The sequence below is a fragment of the Bombina bombina genome, chromosome 6 (assembly GCF_027579735.1).
Source record: "Bombina bombina isolate aBomBom1 chromosome 6, aBomBom1.pri, whole genome shotgun sequence".
Classification (NCBI taxonomy): domain Eukaryota; kingdom Metazoa; phylum Chordata; class Amphibia; order Anura; family Bombinatoridae; genus Bombina; species Bombina bombina.
In genome coordinates, this window is record NC_069504.1 from 708,028,259 (window position 1) to 708,050,427 (window position 22,169).

Below are 22,169 nucleotides of genomic sequence, written 5' to 3' on the forward strand. Positions count from 1 at the left end.
AAGGCACTCAGGAGCTGGGTTACTGTAATAAGATGTTACAGGAGAATAAGGCACTCAGGAGCTGGGTTACTGCAATAAATGTTACAGGACAATAAGGCACTCAGGTGCTGGGTTACTGCAATAAGATGTTACAGGGGCAATAAGGCACTCAGGAGATGCGTTACTGCAATAAGATGTTACAGGGCAATAAGGCACTCAGGAGCTGGGTTACTGCAATATGTTGTTACAGGACAATAAGGCACTCAGGAGCTGGGTTACTGCAATAAGATGTTACAGGAGAATAAGGCACTCAGGAGCTGGGTTACTGCAATAAGATGTTACAGGGGCAATAAGGCACTCAGGAGCTGGGTTACTGCAATAAGATGTTACAGGACAATAAGGCACTCAGGAGCTGGGTTACTGCAATAAACTGTCACAGGACAATAAGGAACTCAGGAGCTGGGTTATTGCAATAAGATGTTACAGGGCAATAAGGCACTCATGAGCTCAGTTACTGCAATAAGATGTTACCGGAGCAATAAGGCACTCAGGTGCTGGGTTACTGCAATAAGATGTTATAGGGGCAATAAGGCACTCATGAGCTCAGTTACTGCAATAAGATGTTAGAGGGGCAATAAGGCACTCAGGAGCTGGGTTACTACAATAAGATGTTACAGGGGCAATAAGGCATTCAGGAGCTGGGTTACTGCAATAAGATATTACAGGGACAATAAGGCACTCAGGAGCTGGGTTACTGCAATAAGATGTTACAGGGCAATAAGGCACTCAGGAGCTGGGTTACTGCAATAAGATGTTACAGGTGCAATAAGGCACTCAGGAGCTGGGTTACTGCAATAAGATGTTACAGGGCAATAAGGAACTCAGGAGCTGGGTTTACTGCAATAAGATGTTACAGTGCAATAAGGCATTCAGGAGCTGGGTTACTGCAATAAGATGTTACCGGGGCAATAAGGCACTCAGGAGCTGGGTTACTGCAATAAGATGTTACAGGGCAATAAGGCACTCAGGAGCTGGGTTACTTCAATAAGTTGTTACAGGGACAATAAGGAAGTCAGGAGCTGGGTTACTGAAATATGATGTTCCAGAGCAATAAGGCACTCAGGAGCTGGGTTACTGCAATAAGTTGTTACAGGGCAATAAGGCACTCAAGAGCTGGGTTACTGCAATAAGATGTTACAGGGCAATAAGGCACTCAGGAGCTGGGTTACTGCAATAAGATGTTACAGGGGCAATAAGGCTCTCAGGAGCTGGGTTAATGCAATAAGATGTTACCGGGGCAATAAGGCACTCAGGAGCTGGGTTACTTCAATAAGATGTTACAGGGCAATAAGGAACTCAGGAGCTGGGTTACTGCAATAAGATGTTACAGGGCAATAAGGCACTCAGGAGCTGGGTTACTGCAATAAGATGTTACAGAGCAATAAGGCATTCAGGAGCTGGGTTACTGCAATAAGATGTTACCGGGGCAATAAGGCACTCAGGAGCTGGGTTACTGCAATAAGATGTTACAGGGCAATAAGGCACTCAGGAGCTGGGTTACTTCAATAAGTTGTTACAGGGCAATAAGGAACTCAGGAGCTGGGTTACTGCAATAAGATGTTACAGGGCAATAAGGCACTCAGGAGCTGGGTTTACTGCAATAAGATGTTACAGTGCAATAAGGCATTCAGGAGCTGGGTTACTGCAATAAGATGTTACCGGGGCAATAAGGCACTCAGGAGCTGGGTTACTGCAATAAGATGTTACAGGGCAATAAGGCACTCAGGAGCTGGGTTACTTCAATAAGTTGTTACAGGGACAATAAGGAAGTCAGGAGCTGGGTTACTGAAATATGATGTTCCAGAGCAATAAGGCACTCAGGAGCTGGGTTACTGCAATAAGTTGTTATAGGGACAATAAGGCACTCAGGAGCTGGGTTACTGCAATAAGATGTTACAGGGCAATAAGGCACTCAGGAGCTGGGTTACAGCAATAAGATGTTACAGGGCAATAAGGCGCTCAGGAGCTGGGTTACTGCAATAAGATGTTATAGGGGCAATAAGGCACTCAGTAGCTGGGTTACTGCAATAAGATGTTACAGGACAATAAGGCACTCAGGAGCTGGGTTACTGCAATAAGATGTTACAGGGCAATAAGGCACTCAGGATCTGGGTTACTGCAATAAGATGTTATAGGGGCAATAAGGCACTCAGTAGCTGGGTTACTGCAATAAGATGTTACAGGACAATAAGGCACTCAGGAGCTGGGTTACTGCAATAAGATGTTACAGGGCAATAAGGCACTCAGGAGCTGGGTTACTGCAATAAGAAGTTACAGGGCAATAAGGCACTCAGGAGCTGTGTTACTGCAATAAGATGTTACAGGGACAATAAGGCACTCAGGAGCTGTGTTACTGCAATAAGATGTTACAGGGACAATAAGGCACTCAGGAGCTGTGTTACTGCAATAAGATGTTACAGGGCAATAAGGCACTCAGGAGCTGGGTTACTGCAATAAGATGTTACAGGGCAATAATGCAATCAGGATTTGGGTTACTGCAATAAGATGTTACAGGGGCAATAAGGCACTCAGTCGCTGGGTTACAGCAATAAGATGTTACATGACAATAAGGCACTCAGGAGCTGGGTTACTGCAATAAGATGTTACAGGGCAATAAGGCACTCAGGAGCTGGGTTACTGCAATAAGATGTTACAGGGCAATAAGGCACTCAGTAGCTGGGTTACTGCAATAAGATTTTACAGGGCAATAAGGCACTCAGGAGCAGGGTTACTGAAATAAGATGTTACAGGGACAATAAGGCACTCAGGAGCTGGGTTACTGCAATAAGATGTTACAGGGCAATAAGGCACTCAGGAGCAGGGTTACTGCAATAAGATGTTACAGGACAATAAGGCACTCAGGTGCTGGGTTATTGCAATAAGATGTTACAGGGACAATAAGGCACTCAGGTGCTGGGTTATTGCAATAAGATGTTACAGGGACAATAAGGCACTCAGGAGATGGGTTACTGCAATAAGATGTTACAGGGCAATAAGGCACTCAGAAGCTGGGTTACTGCAATAAGATATTACAGGGCAATAAGGAAATCAGGAGCTGGGTTACTGTAATAAGATGTTACAGGGACAATAAGGCACTCAGGAGCTGGGTTACTGCAATAAGATGTTACAGAGCAATAAGGCACTCAGGAGCAGGGTTACTGCAATAAGATATTACAGGACAATAAGGCATTCAGAAGCTGGGTTATTGCAATAAGATGTTACAGGGCAATAAGGCACTCAGGAGCTGGGTTACTACAATAAGATGTTACAGGACAATAAGGCACTCAGGAGCTGGGTTACTGTAATAAGATGTTACAGGGCAATAAGGCACTCAGGAGCTGGTTTACTGTAATAAGATGTTACAGGGCCATAAGGCACTCAGGAGCTGGGTTACAGCAATAAGATGTTACAGGGCAATAAGGCACTCAGGAGCTGGGTTACTGCAATAAGTTGTTACAGGGCAATAAGGAACTCAGGAGCTGGGTTACTGCAATAAGTTGTTACAGGGCAATAAGGCACTCAGGAGCTGGGTTACTGTAATAAGCTCTTACAGGGCAATAAGGCACTCAAGAGCAGGTTACTGCAATAAGATGTTACAGGACAATAAGGCATTCAGGAGCTGGGTAACTACAATAAGATGTTACAGGGCAATAAGGCACTCAGGAGCTGGGTTACTGCAATAAGATGTTACAGGGCAATAAGGCACTCAGGAGCTGGGTTACTGCAATAAGATGTTACAGGGCAATAAGGCACTCAGGAGCTGGGTTACTGCAATAAGATGTTACAGGGCAATAAGGCACTCAGGAGCTGGGTTACTGCAATAAGATGTTACAGGGCAATAAGGCACTCAGGAGCTGGGTTACTGTAATAAGCTGTTACAGGGCAATAAGGCACTCAAGAGCAGGTTACTGCAATAAGATGTTACAGGACAATAAGGCATTCAGGAGCTGGGTAACTACAATAAGATGTTACAGGGCAATAAGGCACTCAGGAGCTGGGTTACTGCAATAAGATGTTACAGGGCAATAAGGCACTCAGGAGCTGGGTTACTGCAATAAGATGTTACAGGGCAATAAGGCACTCAGGAGCTGGGTTACTGCAATAAGATGTTACAGGGCAATAAGGCACTCAGGAGCTGGGTTACTGCAATAAGATGTTACAGGGCAATAAGGCACTCAGGAGCTGGGTTACTGCAGTAAGAAGTTACAGGACAATAAGGCACTCAGGAGCTGGGTTACTGCAATAAGATGTTACAGGGCAATAAGGCATTCAGGAGATGGGTTACTGCAATAAGATGTTACAGGGCAATAAGGCACTAAGGAGCTGGGTTACTGTAATAAGATGTTACAGGGCAATAAGGCACTCAGTAGCTGGGTTACTGTAATAAGATGTTACAGGGACAATAAGGCACTCAGGAGCTGGGTTGCTGCAATAAGATGTTACAGGGGCAATAAGGCACTCAGGAGCTGGGTTACTGCAATAAGATGTTACAGGGGCAATAAGGCACTCAGGAGCTGGGTTACTGCAATAAGATGTTACAGAGCAATAAGGCACTCAGGAGCAGGGTTACTGCAATAAGATATTACAGGGACAATAAGGCACTCAGGAGCTGGGTTACTGCAATAAGATGTTACAGGGCAATAAGGCATTCAGGAGATGGGTTACTGCAATAAGATGTTACAGGGCAATAAGGCACTAAGGAGCTGGGTTACTGTAATAAGATGTTACAGGGCAATAAGGCACTCAGGAGCTGGGTTACTGTAATAAGATGTTACAGGGCAATAAGGTACTCAGGAGCTGGGTTACTGCAGTAAGATGTTACAGGGCAATAAGACACTCAGGAGCTTGGTTACAGCAATAAGATGTTACAGGGCAATAAGGAAATCAGGAGCTGGGTTACTGCAATAAGTTGTTACAGGGCAATAAGGAACTCAGGAGCTGGGTTACTGCAATAAGATGTTACAGGGCCATAAGGCACTCAGGAGCTTGGTTACAGCAATAAGATGTTACAGGGCAATAAGGAAATCAGGAGCTGGGTTACTGCAATAAGTTGTTACAGGGCAATAAGGAACTCAGGAGCTGGGTTACTGCAATAAGTTGTTACAGGGCAATAAGGCACTCAGGAGCTGGGTTACTGTAATAAGCTGTTACAGGGCAATAAGGCACTCAGGAGCAGGTTACTGCAATAAGATGTTACAGGACAATAAGGCACTCAGGAGCTGGGTAACTACAATAAGATGTTACAGGGGCAATAAGGCACTCAGGAGCTGGGTAACTGTAATAAGATGTTACAAGGGCAATAAGGCACTCAGGAGCTGGGTAACTACAATAAGATGTTACAGGGGCAATAAGGCACTCAGGAGCTGGGTAACTACAATAAGATGTTACAGGGGCAATAAGGCACTCAGGAGCTGGGTAACTACAATAAGATGTTACAGGGGCAATAAGGCACTCAGGAGCTGGGTTACTGTAATACGATGTTACAGGGCAATAAGGCACTCAGGAGCTGGGTAACTACAATAAGATGTTACAGGGGCAATCAGGGCCGGATTTACTTCTCAGGAGCCTGTAGGCAGAGAAATCTGAAGCGCCCCCCTCCCCCTCCCCCCCCCCATAAAAAGAGTAAAAAGAGATACTTTACTTTTTTTTACAAAATATTTCTATTTAGAACAAAAATAAATATTACAAATTTTAAATCAAATAAATGAGGTATCAGAACCATTGATAAAAGTGCTGTATACATTTAAATTTGTGTAAAATCGAAATATGTATATCATAGTGTACAACAGAATTAGAACATAACTAAATAAATAGTAAAAGGGTCATTCTAAGCAACATAACCACTACAAAGTGCTTCCTTTTAAATACAAAGTGTCCTAGTAAACCGTTAAGTCTGTGCTGTACAACTCTCAGTATGCTTAGCGAGCTAAAGAACCAAGTGATCAGCATTAGACGCTATTATATTTATACCTAATGGGATTTCTTGTCTTTAGTAAAGGCAGGGTAATAATTGAAAAATACAACTCACCACAACTCACCAATAGCACTTATATCTACCAAACCACATAGACAGACTACTTCTGGTACATCCTGTAACACAATACCAAATTTCAATCTCAACCCACTGTACTATACTGCCCTCTCAACTGCACAGCACACACTGGGGTTTAGCATCAGCAGTCTTACGTACTCCTCATATAGTACATATTTAGCATGGAATGTTGAGTAAAATACTACATATACTACAGGTCTAGCAGTTTGACAAAACTGTTGCAGTGCCAGTACCTAAAAGACAATAAGCATAAAATCACTACTAAAGAGCTGTAGTGGTTATGGTGCCTAGTGTCCCATTTACTGACTGTCAGCAGCTGCCTTAAAGGGGTCACTCTCAGGCAGACAGTGAGAGGAGTGTGTTTGCTGACAGCAATCACACCCTTGTCACTCTCAGGCAGCCAGTGAGAGCAATCACACTCCTGTCACAGGCTGCCTGAGAATGAAAGGGGTGTGATTACTGTCACTGGCTGCCTGAGAATAAAAGGGGTGTGCTAGTCTGTCAGACAGCGCTTGCTTGGCCTTGGTCACTCACTTTCACAGTCACTCACTTAGTTATGCTGTAGACAGGCGTCTCAGGGCTCAGGGCTCAGGGCAGGCGACAGAGGCTCCGCTCCGACAGCGTCAGAAGGTGGACCGTGGAGCAACCAAAACTTCAGCAAGCCCAGGCCAGCAGCAATGAGCATGCACATCAGCTCACTATCTTCCCGCCTAGTACTCTGTCTGACTCTGAGAGGCAGAGGGCGGTAGCTGGCATCACGTGACAGACGTGGGCATGATGCCGCCCGGCCAGCCCCAAACAAAATTAGTGGCAAATCTGCAATGGTGCGCATGTGTGGCGCCAACCACAGCAGAGTAGCACAGCTGCACACTCACCTGGGGACTGGAGTCTGAGACGACTTGTCACTCACTTCACTTGTGCCCTGGAGACTGGAGCGAGAGTAGAGTCAGGGGTGGGAGCGAGGGTGGAGTCAGCCTAGGAGGACGCAAGACAACTGCAGCGCAACTTGCTAAAGTTGTTGCTACTAGTTTTGCTCTGTGTGACTGACAGTCTGTTCTGATAAAGTTGCTAAGCACTAGTCTACTGTACAAATTAAACACTGCAGTAAATCAAACAAAGCACTCACTCACAGGCTCAACAAAATCATAAAAAAAAAAAAAGTTTAATTTTTTTTTTTTTTAAGAAGAAAAAAAAATACACTGACTCTGTGGCGCCCCCTGCTGCAATGCGCCTGTAGGCACATGCCTACTGTGCCTAATGGCAAATCCGGCCCTGGGGGCAATAAGGCACTCAGGAGCTGGGTTACTGTAATACGATGTTACAGGGCAATAAGGCACTCAGGAGCTGGGTTACTGCAATAAAATGTTACAGGACAATAAGGCACTCAGGAGCTGGGTTACTGCAATAAGATGTTACAGGACAATAAGGCACTCAGGAGCTGGGTTACTGCAATAAGATGTTACAGGACAATAAGGCACTGAGGAGCTGGGCTACTGCAATAAGATGTTACAGGACAATAAGGCACTCAGGAGCTGGGTTACTGCAATAAGATGTTACAGGGCAATAAGGCACTCAGGAGCTGGGTTACTGCAATAAGATGTTACAGGACAATAAGGCACTCAGGAGCTGGGCTACTGCAATAAGATGTTACAGGGGCAATAAGGCACTCAGGAGCTGGGTTACTGTAATAAGATGTTACAGGGACAATAAGGCACTCAGGAGCTGGGTTACTGCAATAAGATGTTACAGTGCAATAAGGCACTCGGGAGCTGGGTTACTGCAGTAAGATGTTACAGGACAATAAGGCACTCAGGAGCTGGGTTACTACAATAAGATGTTACAGGACAATAAGGCACTCAGGAGCTGGGTTACTGCAATAAGATGTTACAGGACAATAAGGCACTCAGGAGCTGGGTTACTGCAATAAGATGTTACAGGGCAATAAGGCACTCAGGAGCTGGGTTACTGCAATAAGATGTTACAGGACAATAAGGCACTCAGGAGCTGGGTTACTGCAATAAGTTGTTACAGGGCAATAAGGCACTCAGGAGCTGGGTTATTGCAATAAGATGTTACAGGGGCAATAAGGCACTCAGGAGCTGGGTTACTGCAATAAGATGTTACAGGGCAATAAGGCACTCAGGAGCTGGGTTACTGTAATAAGATGTTACAGGTGCAATAAGGCACTCAGGAGCTGGGTTACTGCAATAAGATGTTACAGGGGCAATAAGGCACTCAGGAGCTGGGTTACTGCAATCAGATGTTACAGAGCAATAAGGCACTCAGGAGCTGGGTTACTGCAATAAGATGTTACGGGGGCAATAAGGCAGTCAGGAGCTGGGTTACTGCAATAAGATGTTACAGGGACAATAAGGCACTCAGGAGCTGGGTTACTGTAATAAGATGTTACAGGTGCAATAAGGCACTCAGGAGCTGGGTTACTACAATAAGATTTTACAGGGGCAATAAGGCACTCAGGATCTGGGTTACTGCAATAAGATGTTACAGGACAATAAGGCACTCAGGAGCTGGGTTACTGCAATAAGATGTTAAAGGGACAATAAGGCACTCAGGAGCTGGGTTACTGCAATAAGATGTTACAGGGACAATAAGGCACTCAGGAGCTGGGTTAATGCAATAAGATGTTACAGGGACAATAAGGCACTCAGGAGCTGGGTTACTGCAATAAGATGTTACAGGGACAATAAGGCACTCAGGAGCTGGGTTACTGCAATAAGATGTTACAGGGACAATAAGGCACTCAGGAGCTGGGTTACTGCAATAAGATGTTACAGGACAATAAGGCACTCAGGAGCTGGGTTAATGCAATAAGATGTTACAGGGGCAATAAGGCACTCAGGAGCTGGGTTTCTGCAATAAGATGTTACAGGGGCAATAAGGCACTCAGGAGCTGGGTTAATGCAATAAGATGTTACAGGGGCAATAAGGCACTCAGGAGCTGGGTTACTGCAATAAGATGTTACAGGGACAATAAGGCACTCAGGAGCTGGGTAACTACAATAAGATGTTACAGGGGCAATAAGGCACTCAGGAGCTGGGTAACTGTAATAAGATGTTACAAGGGCAATAAGGCACTCAGGAGCTGGGTAACTACAATAAGATGTTACAGGGGCAATAAGGCACTCAGGAGCTGGGTAACTACAATAAGATGTTACAGGGGCAATAAGGCACTCAGGAGCTGGGTAACTACAATAAGATGTTACAGGGGCAATAAGGCACTCAGGAGCTGGGTAACTGCAATAAGATGTTACAGGGGCAATAAGGCACTCAGGAGCTGGGTAACTGCAATAAGATGTTACAGGACAATAAGGCACTCAGGAGCTGGGTTACTGAAATAAGATGTTACAGGGCAATAAGGCACTCAGGAGCTGGGTTACTACAATAAGATGTTACAGGACAATAAGGCACTCAGGAGCTGGGTTACTGCAATAAGATGTTACAGGACAATAAGGCACTCAGGAGCTGGGTTACTGCAATAAGATGTTACAGGACAATAAGGCACTCAGGAGCTGGGTTACTGCAATAAGTTGTTACAGGGCAATAAGGCACTCAGGAGCTGGGTTACTGCAATAAGATGTTACAGGGGCAATAAGGCACTCAGGAGCTGGGTTACTGCAATAAGATGTTACAGGGCAATAAGGCACTCAGGAGCTGGGTTACTGTAATAAGATGTTACAGGTGCAATAAGGCACTCAGGAGCTGGGTTACTGCAATAAGATGTTACAGGGGCAATAAGGCACTCAGGAGCTGGGTTACTGCAATAAGATGTTACAGGGCAATAAGGCACTCAGGAGCTGGGTTACTGCAATAAGATGTTACGGGGGCAATAAGGCAGTCAGGAGCTGGGTTACTGCAATAAGATGTTACAGGGACAATAAGGCACTCAGGAGCTGGGTTACTGTAATAAGATGTTACAGGGCAATAAGGCACTCAGGATCTGGGTTACTGCAATAAGATGTTACAGGGCAATAAGACACTCAGGAGCTGGGTTACTGCGATAAGATTTTTCAGGAGCAATAGTGCACTCAGGAGCTGGGTTACTGCAATAAGATGTTACAGGGGCAATAAGGCACTGAGGAGCTGGGTTACTGCAATAAGATGTTACAGGACAATAAGGCACTCAGGAGCTGGGTTACTGCAATAAGATGTTACAGGACAATAAGGCAGTCAGGAGCTGGGTTACTGCAATAAGATGTTACAGGGCAATAAGGCACTCAGGAGCTGGGTTACTGCAATAAGATGTTACAGGGCAATAAGGCACTCAGGAGCTGTGTTACTGCAATAAGATGTTACAGGGACAATAATGCACTCAGGAGCTGGGTTACTACAATAAAATGTTACAGGGACAATAAGGCACTCAGGAGCTTGGTTACTGCAATAAGATGTTACAGGGCAATAAGGCACTCAGGAGCTGGGTTATTGCAATAAGATGTTACAGGGGCAATAAGGCACTCAGGAGCTGGGTTACTACAATAAAATGTTACAGGGACAATAAGGCACTCAGGAGATGGGTTACTGCAATAAGATGTTACAGGGCAATAAGGCACTCAGGAGCTGGGTTACTGCAATAAGATGTTACAGGGCAATAAGGCACTCAGGAGCTGGGTTACTGCAATAAGATGTTACAGGGCAATAAGGCACTCAGGAGCTGGGTTACTGCAATAAGAAGTTACAGGGCAATAAGGCACTCAGGAGCTGGGTTACTGCAATAAGATGTTACAGGGCAATAAGGCACTTAGGAGCTGGGTTACTGCAATAAGATGTTACAGGGACAATAAGGCACTCAGGAGCTGGGTTACTGCAATAAGATGTTACAGGGACAATAAGGCACTCAGGAGCTGGGTTACTGCAATAAGATGTTACAGGGACAATAAGGCACTCAGGAGCTGGGTTAATGCAATAAGATGTTACAGGGGCAATAAGGCACTCAGGAGCTGGGTTACTGCAATAAGATGTTACAGGGACAATAAGGCACTCAGGAGCTGGGTAACTACAATAAGATGTTACAGGGGCAATAAGGCACTCAGGAGCTGGGTAACTGTAATAAGATGTTACAAGGGCAATAAGGCACTCAGGAGCTGGGTAACTACAATAAGATGTTACAGGGGCAATAAGGCACTCAGGAGCTGGGTAACTACAATAAGATGTTACAGGGGCAATAAGGCACTCAGGAGCTGGGTAACTACAATAAGATGTTACAGGGGCAATAAGGCACTCAGGAGCTGGGTTACTGTAATACGATGTTACAGGGGCAATAAGGCACTCAGGAGCTGGGTAACTACAATAAGATGTTACAGGGGCAATAAGGCACTCAGGAGCTGGGTTACTGTAATACGATGTTACAGGGCAATAAGGCACTCAGGAGCTGGGTTACTGCAATAAGATGTTACAGGACAATAAGGCACTCAGGAGCTGGGTTACTGCAATAAGATGTTACAGGACAATAAGGCACTCAGGAGCTGGGTTACTACAATAAGATATTACAGGGCAATAAGGCACTCAGGAGCTGGGTTACTGCAATAAGATGTTACAGGGACAATAAGGCACTCAGGAGCTGGGCTACTGCAATAAGATGTTACAGGGCAATAAGGCACTCAGGAGCTGGGTTACTACAATAAGATGTTACAGGGCAATAAGGCACTCGAGAGCTGGGTTACTGCAATAAGATGTTACAGGGGCAATAAGGCACTCAGGAGCTGGGTTACTACAATAAGATGTTACAGTGCAATAAGGCACTCAGTAGCTGGGTTACTGCAATAAGATGTTACAGGACAATAAGGCACTCAGGAGCTGGGTTACTGCAATAAGATGTTACAGGGCAATAAGGAACTCAGAAGCTGGGTTACTGCAATAAGATGTTACAGGGCAATAAGGCACTCAGGAGCTGGGTTACTGTAATAAGATGTTACAGGACAATAAGGCACTCAGGAGCTGGGTTACTGCAATAATATGTTACAGGACAATAAGGAACTCAGGAGCTGGGTTACTGCAATAAGATGTTACAGGGACAATAAGGCACTCAGGAGCTGGGTTACTGTAATAAGATGTTACAGGACAATAAGGCACTCAGGCGCTGGGTTACTGCAATAAGATGTTACAGGGCAATAAGGAACTCAGGAGCTGGGTTACTGCAATAAGATGTTACAGGGGCAATAAGGCACTCAGGAGCTGGGTTACTGCAATACGATGTTAGAGGGCAATAAGGCACTCGGGAGCTGGGTTACTGCAATAAGGTATTAATAGGGTAATAAGGCACTCTGTGACTTACTAATTGCAATTAGAAAATATAGGGCAATAAGTCATGGATCAAAAAATCTAAATACAAAGGACTTTTACCATTTTTATTTGATCCCTTCTTGCCCCTTTCTCTTTTGTTTGAGCAGACAAATGACCAATAAGTACAGAAGCTGCCAATAATCAGACATACACCTAACAACTTCATATCTAGTAGTCAGAGGGCATAGCTAAGAAGCAATACACAACCAGAGTATAAACCGCAATCACAGTAAAGCTACAACAGTTAAGTCAATAACTCAATATACAACAGGATGTAGAACAGGTAATCACAGGGGCGGAACTACCATTGGTGCAGCAGGTGCAGTGGCATCGGCCTACGTGCTGGGGAGGGGCCCATAGCAGCCAGTCTATAAATAGGCATGTGCAGAATGAGTAGAACCCTAATGCACTTTTATTAGTGCAGATCCATTAGTTCTATCTCATCTATCTATTCCAATGGTTTTCAAACCTGCCCTCAGGTCTCCCTAACAGGCCACATTTTGAGGATATCTGAACTAGAGCACAGGTGAAATAATCAGCTGATTAGTAAACATGGTTATTTAACCTGCTCTCATCCAAGGTAATCCTGAAAACCTGCCCTGTTATCTATCTATTTATTTATTTAACTATATATCGAATCATTATACAGGATTGAATATATATCATTGATATTACTTACTACTGAGTTATCTTTGTAATCCCACATACACTGCCCTTTGTATACAGTACTTTGTTAGGCTAAAAAGCAGGCACATAGCCAGTAAGCAGTCCTATGTAATGCAGATGAATAATTAGTATTCACAAATGTAGGAGTTACATAGCAAGTTATATCATATATATCACTGTTACAGAGGGCAAGTATATAGGAACACACAGAATGCATGTATACAACCATATGACTATAATATAATAAGCAGGTATCCAGCCAATTATTGTATAATAAGGCTGAAAACAGGCAGCTATTAATCTCATTAAACATCTCTACTCTCTTCACCTTTCTCTGTCTCACTACCCCCTACATTCTCTCACAACCGTGTTACCTTATACAGGTATACCTCACTTTACAGCGCTTCACTTTACAGCGATTCGCTAATACAGCACTTTGTGGAGCTGAAGTTCAACCTCCAAGGATTTTTGAAACAGTGCAATAATCGTCGTGAGATTGCTAGAAAAGTGACTGGCACCATTTTGTTATGATTAGTTCACTCAGTTTACAGCATTACAGTGTAATCTGTGTCTCAGTGTTATAGTCTGGCAAATTGTACTACAGTAATTGTCACTATTTTACAGGTACAGTATTTATTGAATACTTGCTGTGCTAGTGTTAAACTAAACATAGCACTATTGCACCCCTAATATATGTTAGTTCAAACATGTTTTCAGGATTTTAAACACTGAAAAGAAAGCTAAAACTGCCTTGTTTCACTTTAAGGCGGTTTTCACTTTACAGCGGGGCTCCGGTCCCTAACCCACTGTATGAGCGGGGTATACCTGTATACTGCACAACTTTCTTTCTCTCCCTATGTCCTCCCAGTTTCTAAATGTTCCCTTCTACTTCTTCTTCATTTTTATACAACTTCAATTTATGTTACTTTCCCCTTTTTAATATCTACACTATCCCCCCTTATTAGATACTCCAGACAACTGCTGCTTCTGGTCACATGATCTTCAATATACAGCAGCAATAGGAATTCTCGGCAGAGCATATGACATTTTTCCAAAGTCTGTAGTGGCAAATTGAAGTTGTTGGCACCTTTGAAGCTTGCTACAATGATTGGGGCTGCTTGATACTGCAATAAGATGGTACAAGGTGAATAGTGCAATCAAAAGCTGGGTTACTGCAATACAATGTTACTTGCTGTAAGATATTACAGTACAATAAGGCACTCAGGAGTTAAGTAACTGAAACAGGATGGTATATAGGCAATAAGACACTGCAGCAAGACTACTGCACTAAAATGTGAAAGGACAATAAGATACTCAAGAGCTAGGTTACAGCAATAAGCTTTTACTTGAGCAATAAGATATCTAGGAGCTGAAAAATGGCAATACTACTGGAGTGCACCATATTACATTACAGTGCTCGATCACAAATCCTTGTATTACATTAAAGATCAACATGTTGCATTAAAAGGGACAGTGACCTTGGAAATACAACACATTCCTGTTGTGTTGCAATAGAATAATATATCAACCAAGTCTAAATGTTTTTAAAACCTTTTTACTGCAATTGTTTTCCATAGCTAAACTCCTCCCCACCATTTGCCTTATTTAGAGGAGCCAATCAGAGCTTTAGCCCACAGGCAACAAGGCTAGCCACAGTCATAATGTTAGTATAGAGTGCATTGTTTTGCAGTTGTTCTGAGAGATAAACCCTCAAATTTCAGAGCTAACTTGTGAAAATGGGGCAAAGTAAACAATGAAAATGTATTGCAAAGTTGTTTCATTACGCATAACTACACATTTTTCATACAAATCTCAAAATGTTTACTGTCCCCTTTAAAGAGCTGTGTAATAGATTAGAATGTTGTTTTATAGATTAGTGTACTGTATCAAACAGTAAATGACAGTTTACAAATGAGTGCTGTGTTGTAGATTACATTGCAGTGGTATATTGTAGAGTGCAGGATTAAAAAAAGTGTTATAGTGTTCAGATGTTTAGTGATTATAAAGCATTAGATTCAGATTCTATTTCATATTTTTCAGGTGATTTTTGCTTAAAGGGATACTAAACCCAAATTTTTTCTTTAATAATTCAGAAAGCGCATTCAATTGTAAGCAACTTTCCCATTTACTCCTACTTTCAAATTTTCTTCGTTCTCTTGCTATCTTTATTTAAAAAGCCGGAATTTAAAGCTTAGGAGCCAGCCCATTTTAGGTTCAATACCATGGATAGAGCTTGCTTACTGGTAGCTACATTTAGCAAACTAATAAGCAAGCATAACCCAGGTTCTCAAACAAAAATGGGTCGTCTCCTAAGCTTACATTCCTGCTTTTTAAATCAAGATAGCAAGAGAACGAAGAAAAATTGATAATAGGAGTAAATTAGAAAGTTGCTTAAAATTGCATGCTCTATCTGAAACATTAAAGGGACACTAAAACCAATTTTTTTATTTCATGATTCAGATAGAGCATGCAATTTTAAGCAACTTTCTAATTTACTCCTAGGGGTGATTTACTAAAGTGCGGACGGACATGATACAATGTAACGTATCATGTCCGCCACACATCGATAAATGCCGACAGCATACGCTGTCAGAATTTATCATTGCACAAGCAGTTCCGGTGAATTGCTTGTGCAATGCCGCCCCCTGCAGATTCGCGGCTAATCGCCCGCTAGCAAGAGGTGTCAATCAGCCCGATCGTATAGGATCAGGCGGATTGAAGACCGCAGCCTCAGAGGCAGTGGACAAGCTATGGAGCAGCAATCTTTAGACGCTGCTTCATAAGTACTGTTTCCAGCGGGATAATTCGGCCCCTATTATTAATTTTTCTTCGTTCTCTTGCTATCTTTATTTGAAAAAGAAGGCATCTAAGCTAAGGAGCCAGCCAATTTTTGGTTCAGACACTGGACAACACTTGTTTATTGGTGCTGTCCAATCAGCAAGGAAAAACCAGGTTGTCAACCAAAAAATGGTCCGGCTTCTAAACTTACATTCTTGCTTTTCAAATAAAGATAGCAATAGCATGAAGAAAAATTGATAATAGGAGTAAATTAGAAAGTTGCTTAAAATTGCATACTCTGTCTGAATAATGAAAGAAAAAAATTGGGTTCAGTGTCCCTTTAAAGAAAAAATTTGGGTTTAGTGTCCCTTTAACAAGGACAGAAAGTTTAAAATTACTGCTATAAAATTAAAGTACAGCAATGTTTAAACAATCAGAGTGCAGTGCACGGATATTTAGTTATATTTAACAGCTTGTCCTGCAGTTCTACAAATTATAGTGACATATTACATTGCTGACATATAGAACAGAAAATGAAGTGTTCAGAACTGTTTCCTAGTAGAAAGCTGTTATGCAGATTACATAGTGTCACATCCGATTTAGATATTAGATTAATCCAACATAATAATTCAGTGCACTGATCTGTTTCACAGATTACAGTGCAGTGAAATAATCTAGAACATGATTGTCCAATCTAAGGTTTAGGGGCCACAATGAGGGCTTCTAGAGATTTTTTTTTAACTTGCCCCAACCTTTATGTTTTTTATATCTTAACTACTAGTACTATGTGCCATTCAAGCAGCTTAAGTACAACATGTGATCACATTGCTACTCTTGCTCTCTCCTTGTGCTTTCACTTATGTGTTTCACTTATACAGCTGACAGATGAATTTGGAAAAAAATATTTCCTTTTCTCTGTAACTGATTAATTACTATCCACCTTACAAAAGATGCAATATGTAAGTTTCTGGTATTCACTCAAAACATTGTGGGCCAGATTAAAAGTTGCACGCTATTTAGCAATTTTGCTTGCACACAAGTGCGGCCAAAAGAAAAACATTTAACGTGCGCGTTAGCACGTGTATTACAAGTTGAAAGTAAAATGCTTATGCGCGAGCAAAAAGCTGACGTGTGCTAACTTAAGGACTTTGGCTACCACAAGTGCGTTAACTTCTCCCCATTGACTTCAATGGAGCATGCAAACTGAAAAACCTAACACTTATTGCTTGCGCACTAACCCGACACTGTATTAGACCAACTGAGCTAACCCAAAGGTAGTTATCAATATTTAACATTCTAATCTTCTTCACATAGAAGAAAATGTTCTATTTATTTGTAAATATATATATATATATATATATATATATATATATATATATATATATATAAACGCACCTATACATTTATATGATTATATATAGGTATAGATATATACAGATATATGTATATGAATAGCTATTTAGACATATATTTAGACATACTACATGCTACAATACCACTATACTACCACTTTTATTGCAGTTATGGTGGAGCTGGAAAATATTGTCTTTAGGGTTAGAACTCGGGCTGTGGCAAACCCCAGTAGGTGCACATATGGGGTGTAAAGTATAGTAAGGTAATGCTTTGCAACTGTCCTGTACCAAACAGACCTCTGATGAAGAAGGTAACACATTTTTTAAACCTTTGAGACTTGTTAGGAGAACATTTTTATAGATTTTGTACTTTTACTCGTTTCTACACCATTTCCTAATGTGGTTGATGGAATCTATTTTTACAATTGTCAAACGAGTGTAACTCTGGGAACTGTACTTTGCCGACACCAGTACTATATGTTTTACTGATACCTCATATTGGATTGAGGTTGCCTCATGTGAGCATCTATTATCAAAGTGTTAAATAAAATATTTGTATATTTGGCATACAGTGTTGCACTATCAGTTTGTTCTTGTTTCTCTCCCTATATCCGGCATCTTGTGCTGCTGAGAGGAATACACTGAGCACATACCGAAAGAGGGAGGAAACCTTCTACCATACTGAGGTGGCATTGAAGCGGAGATCTGAATTGCTGCATACGGGACTGGCTTCCTTAAAGGGACGCAACACTTACCTCATACGATTGAGGATGTTTTTAGTAAGTGGGCATTTTTATTTATGTGTGGATATTTCATGAAAAGACTCGACATTTAATACATGGTGACTTTTTTCCATATTTGACTCGAATTGGATTTTCTGTCTATCAATTGATTTATCAATTATGTGGATTTGAGAAAGAAAACACACTTTGAAAAAATACCTTGAAACAAACTGTAAATCTGATTGTACTGCACAGGACATTGGTGTGTGTGCTATTTTCTTTCCTTGATTTTTAGGATATTTTCTGTTAAAAACAGCTACGTGTGGTCTGCCATACTTTTTGTCCTTTGTCACATATTTAATCTTCTAACTGAATAGTGCGCCTTGATACCACCCGTTTCATACATCTTTCTTCTTACCCGGTTATAGGACACTGTCAGGTTGGGACCTGACTACTGTCCTTACTCCAGGTATTAGGCTGCAAGTTCATACATTTAACATCTAGATTACCTATCTTGGGGTTACACACCTAAGCGCTGATTTGTTTCTGCTCTCTTTTTATTAATATATATATAAAGTCCCACAGAGAATTGCACACCGTGTCAACAACAAGATATCTGCCAGGGTGCAATGTCAGGGCCAATATCCAAACTTCCAAAAAAAGACAGCACTCACTGGTCTTAAAAAGATAAAAATTAACTTTTAATCATATAAAGGGTTAAAAATAGGGGATTAACATGACGTTTCGATGCCTTACTGGCATCTTTATCAAATGTCCCAAATGTAAAGAGAGTTGCTCCAGAGAAGGCACAACAGCTATGTGATGTCCCGGAGCAACTCTCTTTACATTTGGGACATTTGATAAAGATGCCAGTAAGGCATCGAAACGTCATGTTAATCCCCTATTTTTAACCCTATATATGATTAAAAGTTGATTTTTATGTTTTTAAGACCAGTGAGTGCTGTCTTTTTTTGGAAGTATATATAATTTATATATATATATATATATATATATATATATATATATATATATATATATATATATATATATATATATACGTTTTGCTTTCAGCAGTAAATTTTGTTTACCAGCCCTGGGAGTGAATTTTTTTTTTCTCACAATGGAAAATGCTGGACATCCCTCTTCTAGGGTATTATTTTATGCTATTAGGAGCACTATGTGAGAGATTCCACTGACCTGTTAAACATATTGAAAACACTTTCAATAGATCTCTCAGAAACTTTGGTTGTTATAGACTATAATTATTTGTCATATGTTATAAAGCTGTGTTACACATCATAAAACTTTGTTACAGATAATGGTGTTCAGTTAGGGATATAGGGATTATATTGTGGTGTTGCAAATTAAAACGTTTTACACATTACAGTTGTGTAGCAAATTAGAGTGAATACAGGTCTGTGTTACTTAGAGAATATTACACATTAGTGTACAGATATTATACCCATGTTTTATAGGTCAGGGTGTAGTGATTACAATAAAAATCAGAAAGCTAAATTGTCTACATAGAGCGATGAGTGTGTGATGTGTGTGTATTTGTGTATGTGTGTGTTGTGTGTGTGTGTGTTGTGTGTCTGTATGTGTGAGTGTGTTTCTGTATGTGATGTGTGTGTTTGTGTGATGTGTGTGTGTGTTGTGTGTCTGTATGTGTGAGTGTGTTTCTGTATGTGATGTGTGTGTTTGTGTGATGTGTGTGTGATGTGTGCGTTTGTGTGTGATTGTTTGTGTGTGAGTGTGTGTGATGTATGTGTTTGTGTGTGTGTGATGTGTGTGTTTGTGTGTGTGTGATGTGTTTGTTTGTGTGAGTGTGTTTTTGTGTGTGTGTGTGTACGTTAGAGAACAGCAGTGTTAAACATTACTGTGACACAAAGAAGAGAGTATTGGGACTTCCACTAGAGTGGTAACTTACTTGAGACTGCTGGGGGAGATTCAGAAAGTTGCTGTCTCGTGATCCAATTGTGACAAACCTGTTGGACCCGGCGGGGGGAGGCGCTGAGAATGCTACACAACACAACACAGCAACACAATGACAAAACACCACACAATGACACATCAGAATTCCAATATGAAAGAGTAGAAGCAGAACAACACAGCATGAAAATGTGGAAAAAGTCAGACAAAATAACACAAACAGAAAAAAAAAGGCAGCAATAACACAAATATACAAGAAAGGGAAAACACAATCATGCAACACAAAGGCATGCGTACAAAGCCAAACACATACAACAGAATGTTACATGAAGGAATGAAACACGATTACACAAAATAAACACGGTGACAGATGTTGTACAACATATTTTACAATGTAACACACAAATCACAGTTAGAGAACAGGATGTATTGGGGAACACGAAAATGAGTGGGAAGTAGAAAAAGAGAGAGAGGGAGAGAGAGAGAAATATGAATACAAAGCTAATGCATGACAATTTCTTGCAACACAACTAAAACTCATGCAAACATACACAATCACCTACACATGAACATAAGTTGTGGCAGTTACCTTATGTATTTGCTTATTAATAGCATAATAAAAATCAATTCCTTATCTTTGTGTTGTAGGTTACAAGACAATAGCAGGGCCCTCTTCCTCCTGTACTAGATTTGTTTAGTTTGCTTTGTATTTTATCACAAATCCTTGACATTGTATAGCAAACAAACAAAGAGTGCACTGGAAGCTTACTATAGCAAAATATTTTGTTTCTAGACTTCGCTAGCACATTTTTTCATTTGTTTGTTGTTTTTATTTGTGTGATATAGGGATATATCACATCTAAGAGCTGTTTTTCTATTTTTAGAGGGTATTTTTTTTTACTGTTCTTTTCATTGTATACCCCTATCGTTGTACCCAATGCTAAGGAATTTTGTGGCACTATATAAATAAATGATAATAATAATATATTAGAGTGCTCCTCTATAAAAGATAACTAAAGCACTTGCATGTGTTATCAACGTTAAATAGGACGCACTATATGTCCAATAAATCTTTAATGTCCATAATAATTTATCATAGGAAGAACAAATATCCTGTCCCATATCCCCATTGCAGTGTGTATTATAATACAACCAGCATAAAATGCGACATGCCCTACAAAACCTCACTGTCCATATTAATATATCATAGGAAGGACGGATTATATACCCTACAGAAAACACTATGTTTTATTGGTCTCCCCAGCTAGTGTCACTCATTCTGCAGTGGGGTGGACACATTGATTGCCCTAATGCCTATTTCTGATTTCCCTACCTATCTGTGGCACTGACAGATGTTTTTCATAGCTGCCTTCTGTCAGTGTTATACTGCAGCTAGGTAAATATTTTTCACGTAGCAAAGTTAACTTCCTTTTTGTGAGAGCCCCATCTACCATTTTGTCTCCTTACACCCTCTCTAAATGATCACTCATTCAACTCCTGCTTTTCATAATTTCACTATGGAACATCAATATAACATCAATTTCTGTCTGGGGGATAAAGTATCAGTAAAATTCCTCAACTACAGCACTACAATGATGAGCTGGCTAAAGATCTATGGAGACCAGTAACTTAGTGTGGCAATGATCTTCTAATTGTAAGACTAATGAAATAAATCTTCCACAGAGAATAATGTTGCTACCAAGGCAATAGATTGTCAGCTCTTCTGGCCCGATCGGTGCTTAACTGCTTTGTTATTTAATATGATTTTTTTATGCGACACTGTTAATCGCCAACAACAACACTTCCTGCCTCCGTATTCTGACAGGCAAAACGGCTGATAATCAGATTATCAGATCAGAACTCAAACCAGCTCAAAACACTGAGCCTACCATAAATGTGTAACCTACCATCTGTCCCTTTTACATTTTGTATTAATGGAATGGTTGATTTAATGAGTTTTCCCATTTCCAAATTAATGTGGGCGCTAGATAATAGTAATAATAATAATATATGAGTATGGGACACAGTTCAATTATTTTTACTACTTTTTTTAAGTTCACTAATAATTTTATAACAAATGATCATAACCTAAAAAAAGTAAGAAAATTTGCTGTTAATTTGGAAAGTTTGATTTATTGATTATAATTTATTTTTTAATGTGGGACATGTTGGGGTTAGTAAAAGAAAAAATAATTTATTTTCATTTAATTTTTTTCCCCAACATTTTTTTACTGTTTAAATAAAAGTCAAAGTTCTGTTAAAAAATATCTGAGTGTACGAAGGAAGATTTTGATAAGAACAATGATAAGGGGCCAGAGGTTATGTACTATCACT

General features: G+C 41.0%; 1 protein-coding gene across 5 annotated transcripts in view; it reads right to left on the minus strand.

Annotated features, from left to right (window-relative positions):
* The window catches only part of NFIX (nuclear factor I X), a 244,892-nt gene that overhangs the window by 51,427 nt on the left and 171,296 nt on the right, over positions 1-22,169 (minus strand). For 4 of the 5 annotated variants that reach the window (XM_053717866.1, XM_053717869.1, XM_053717867.1 and 1 more), the window contains one exon: positions 19,834-19,925. The exons of the other annotated variant lie outside the window; for it this stretch is intronic. In XM_053717866.1, coding sequence (XP_053573841.1) covers positions 19,834-19,925 — 92 coding nt within the window. The remainder of the gene's footprint in view (positions 1-19,833; positions 19,926-22,169) is intronic. 5 annotated transcript variants of the gene reach the window in all.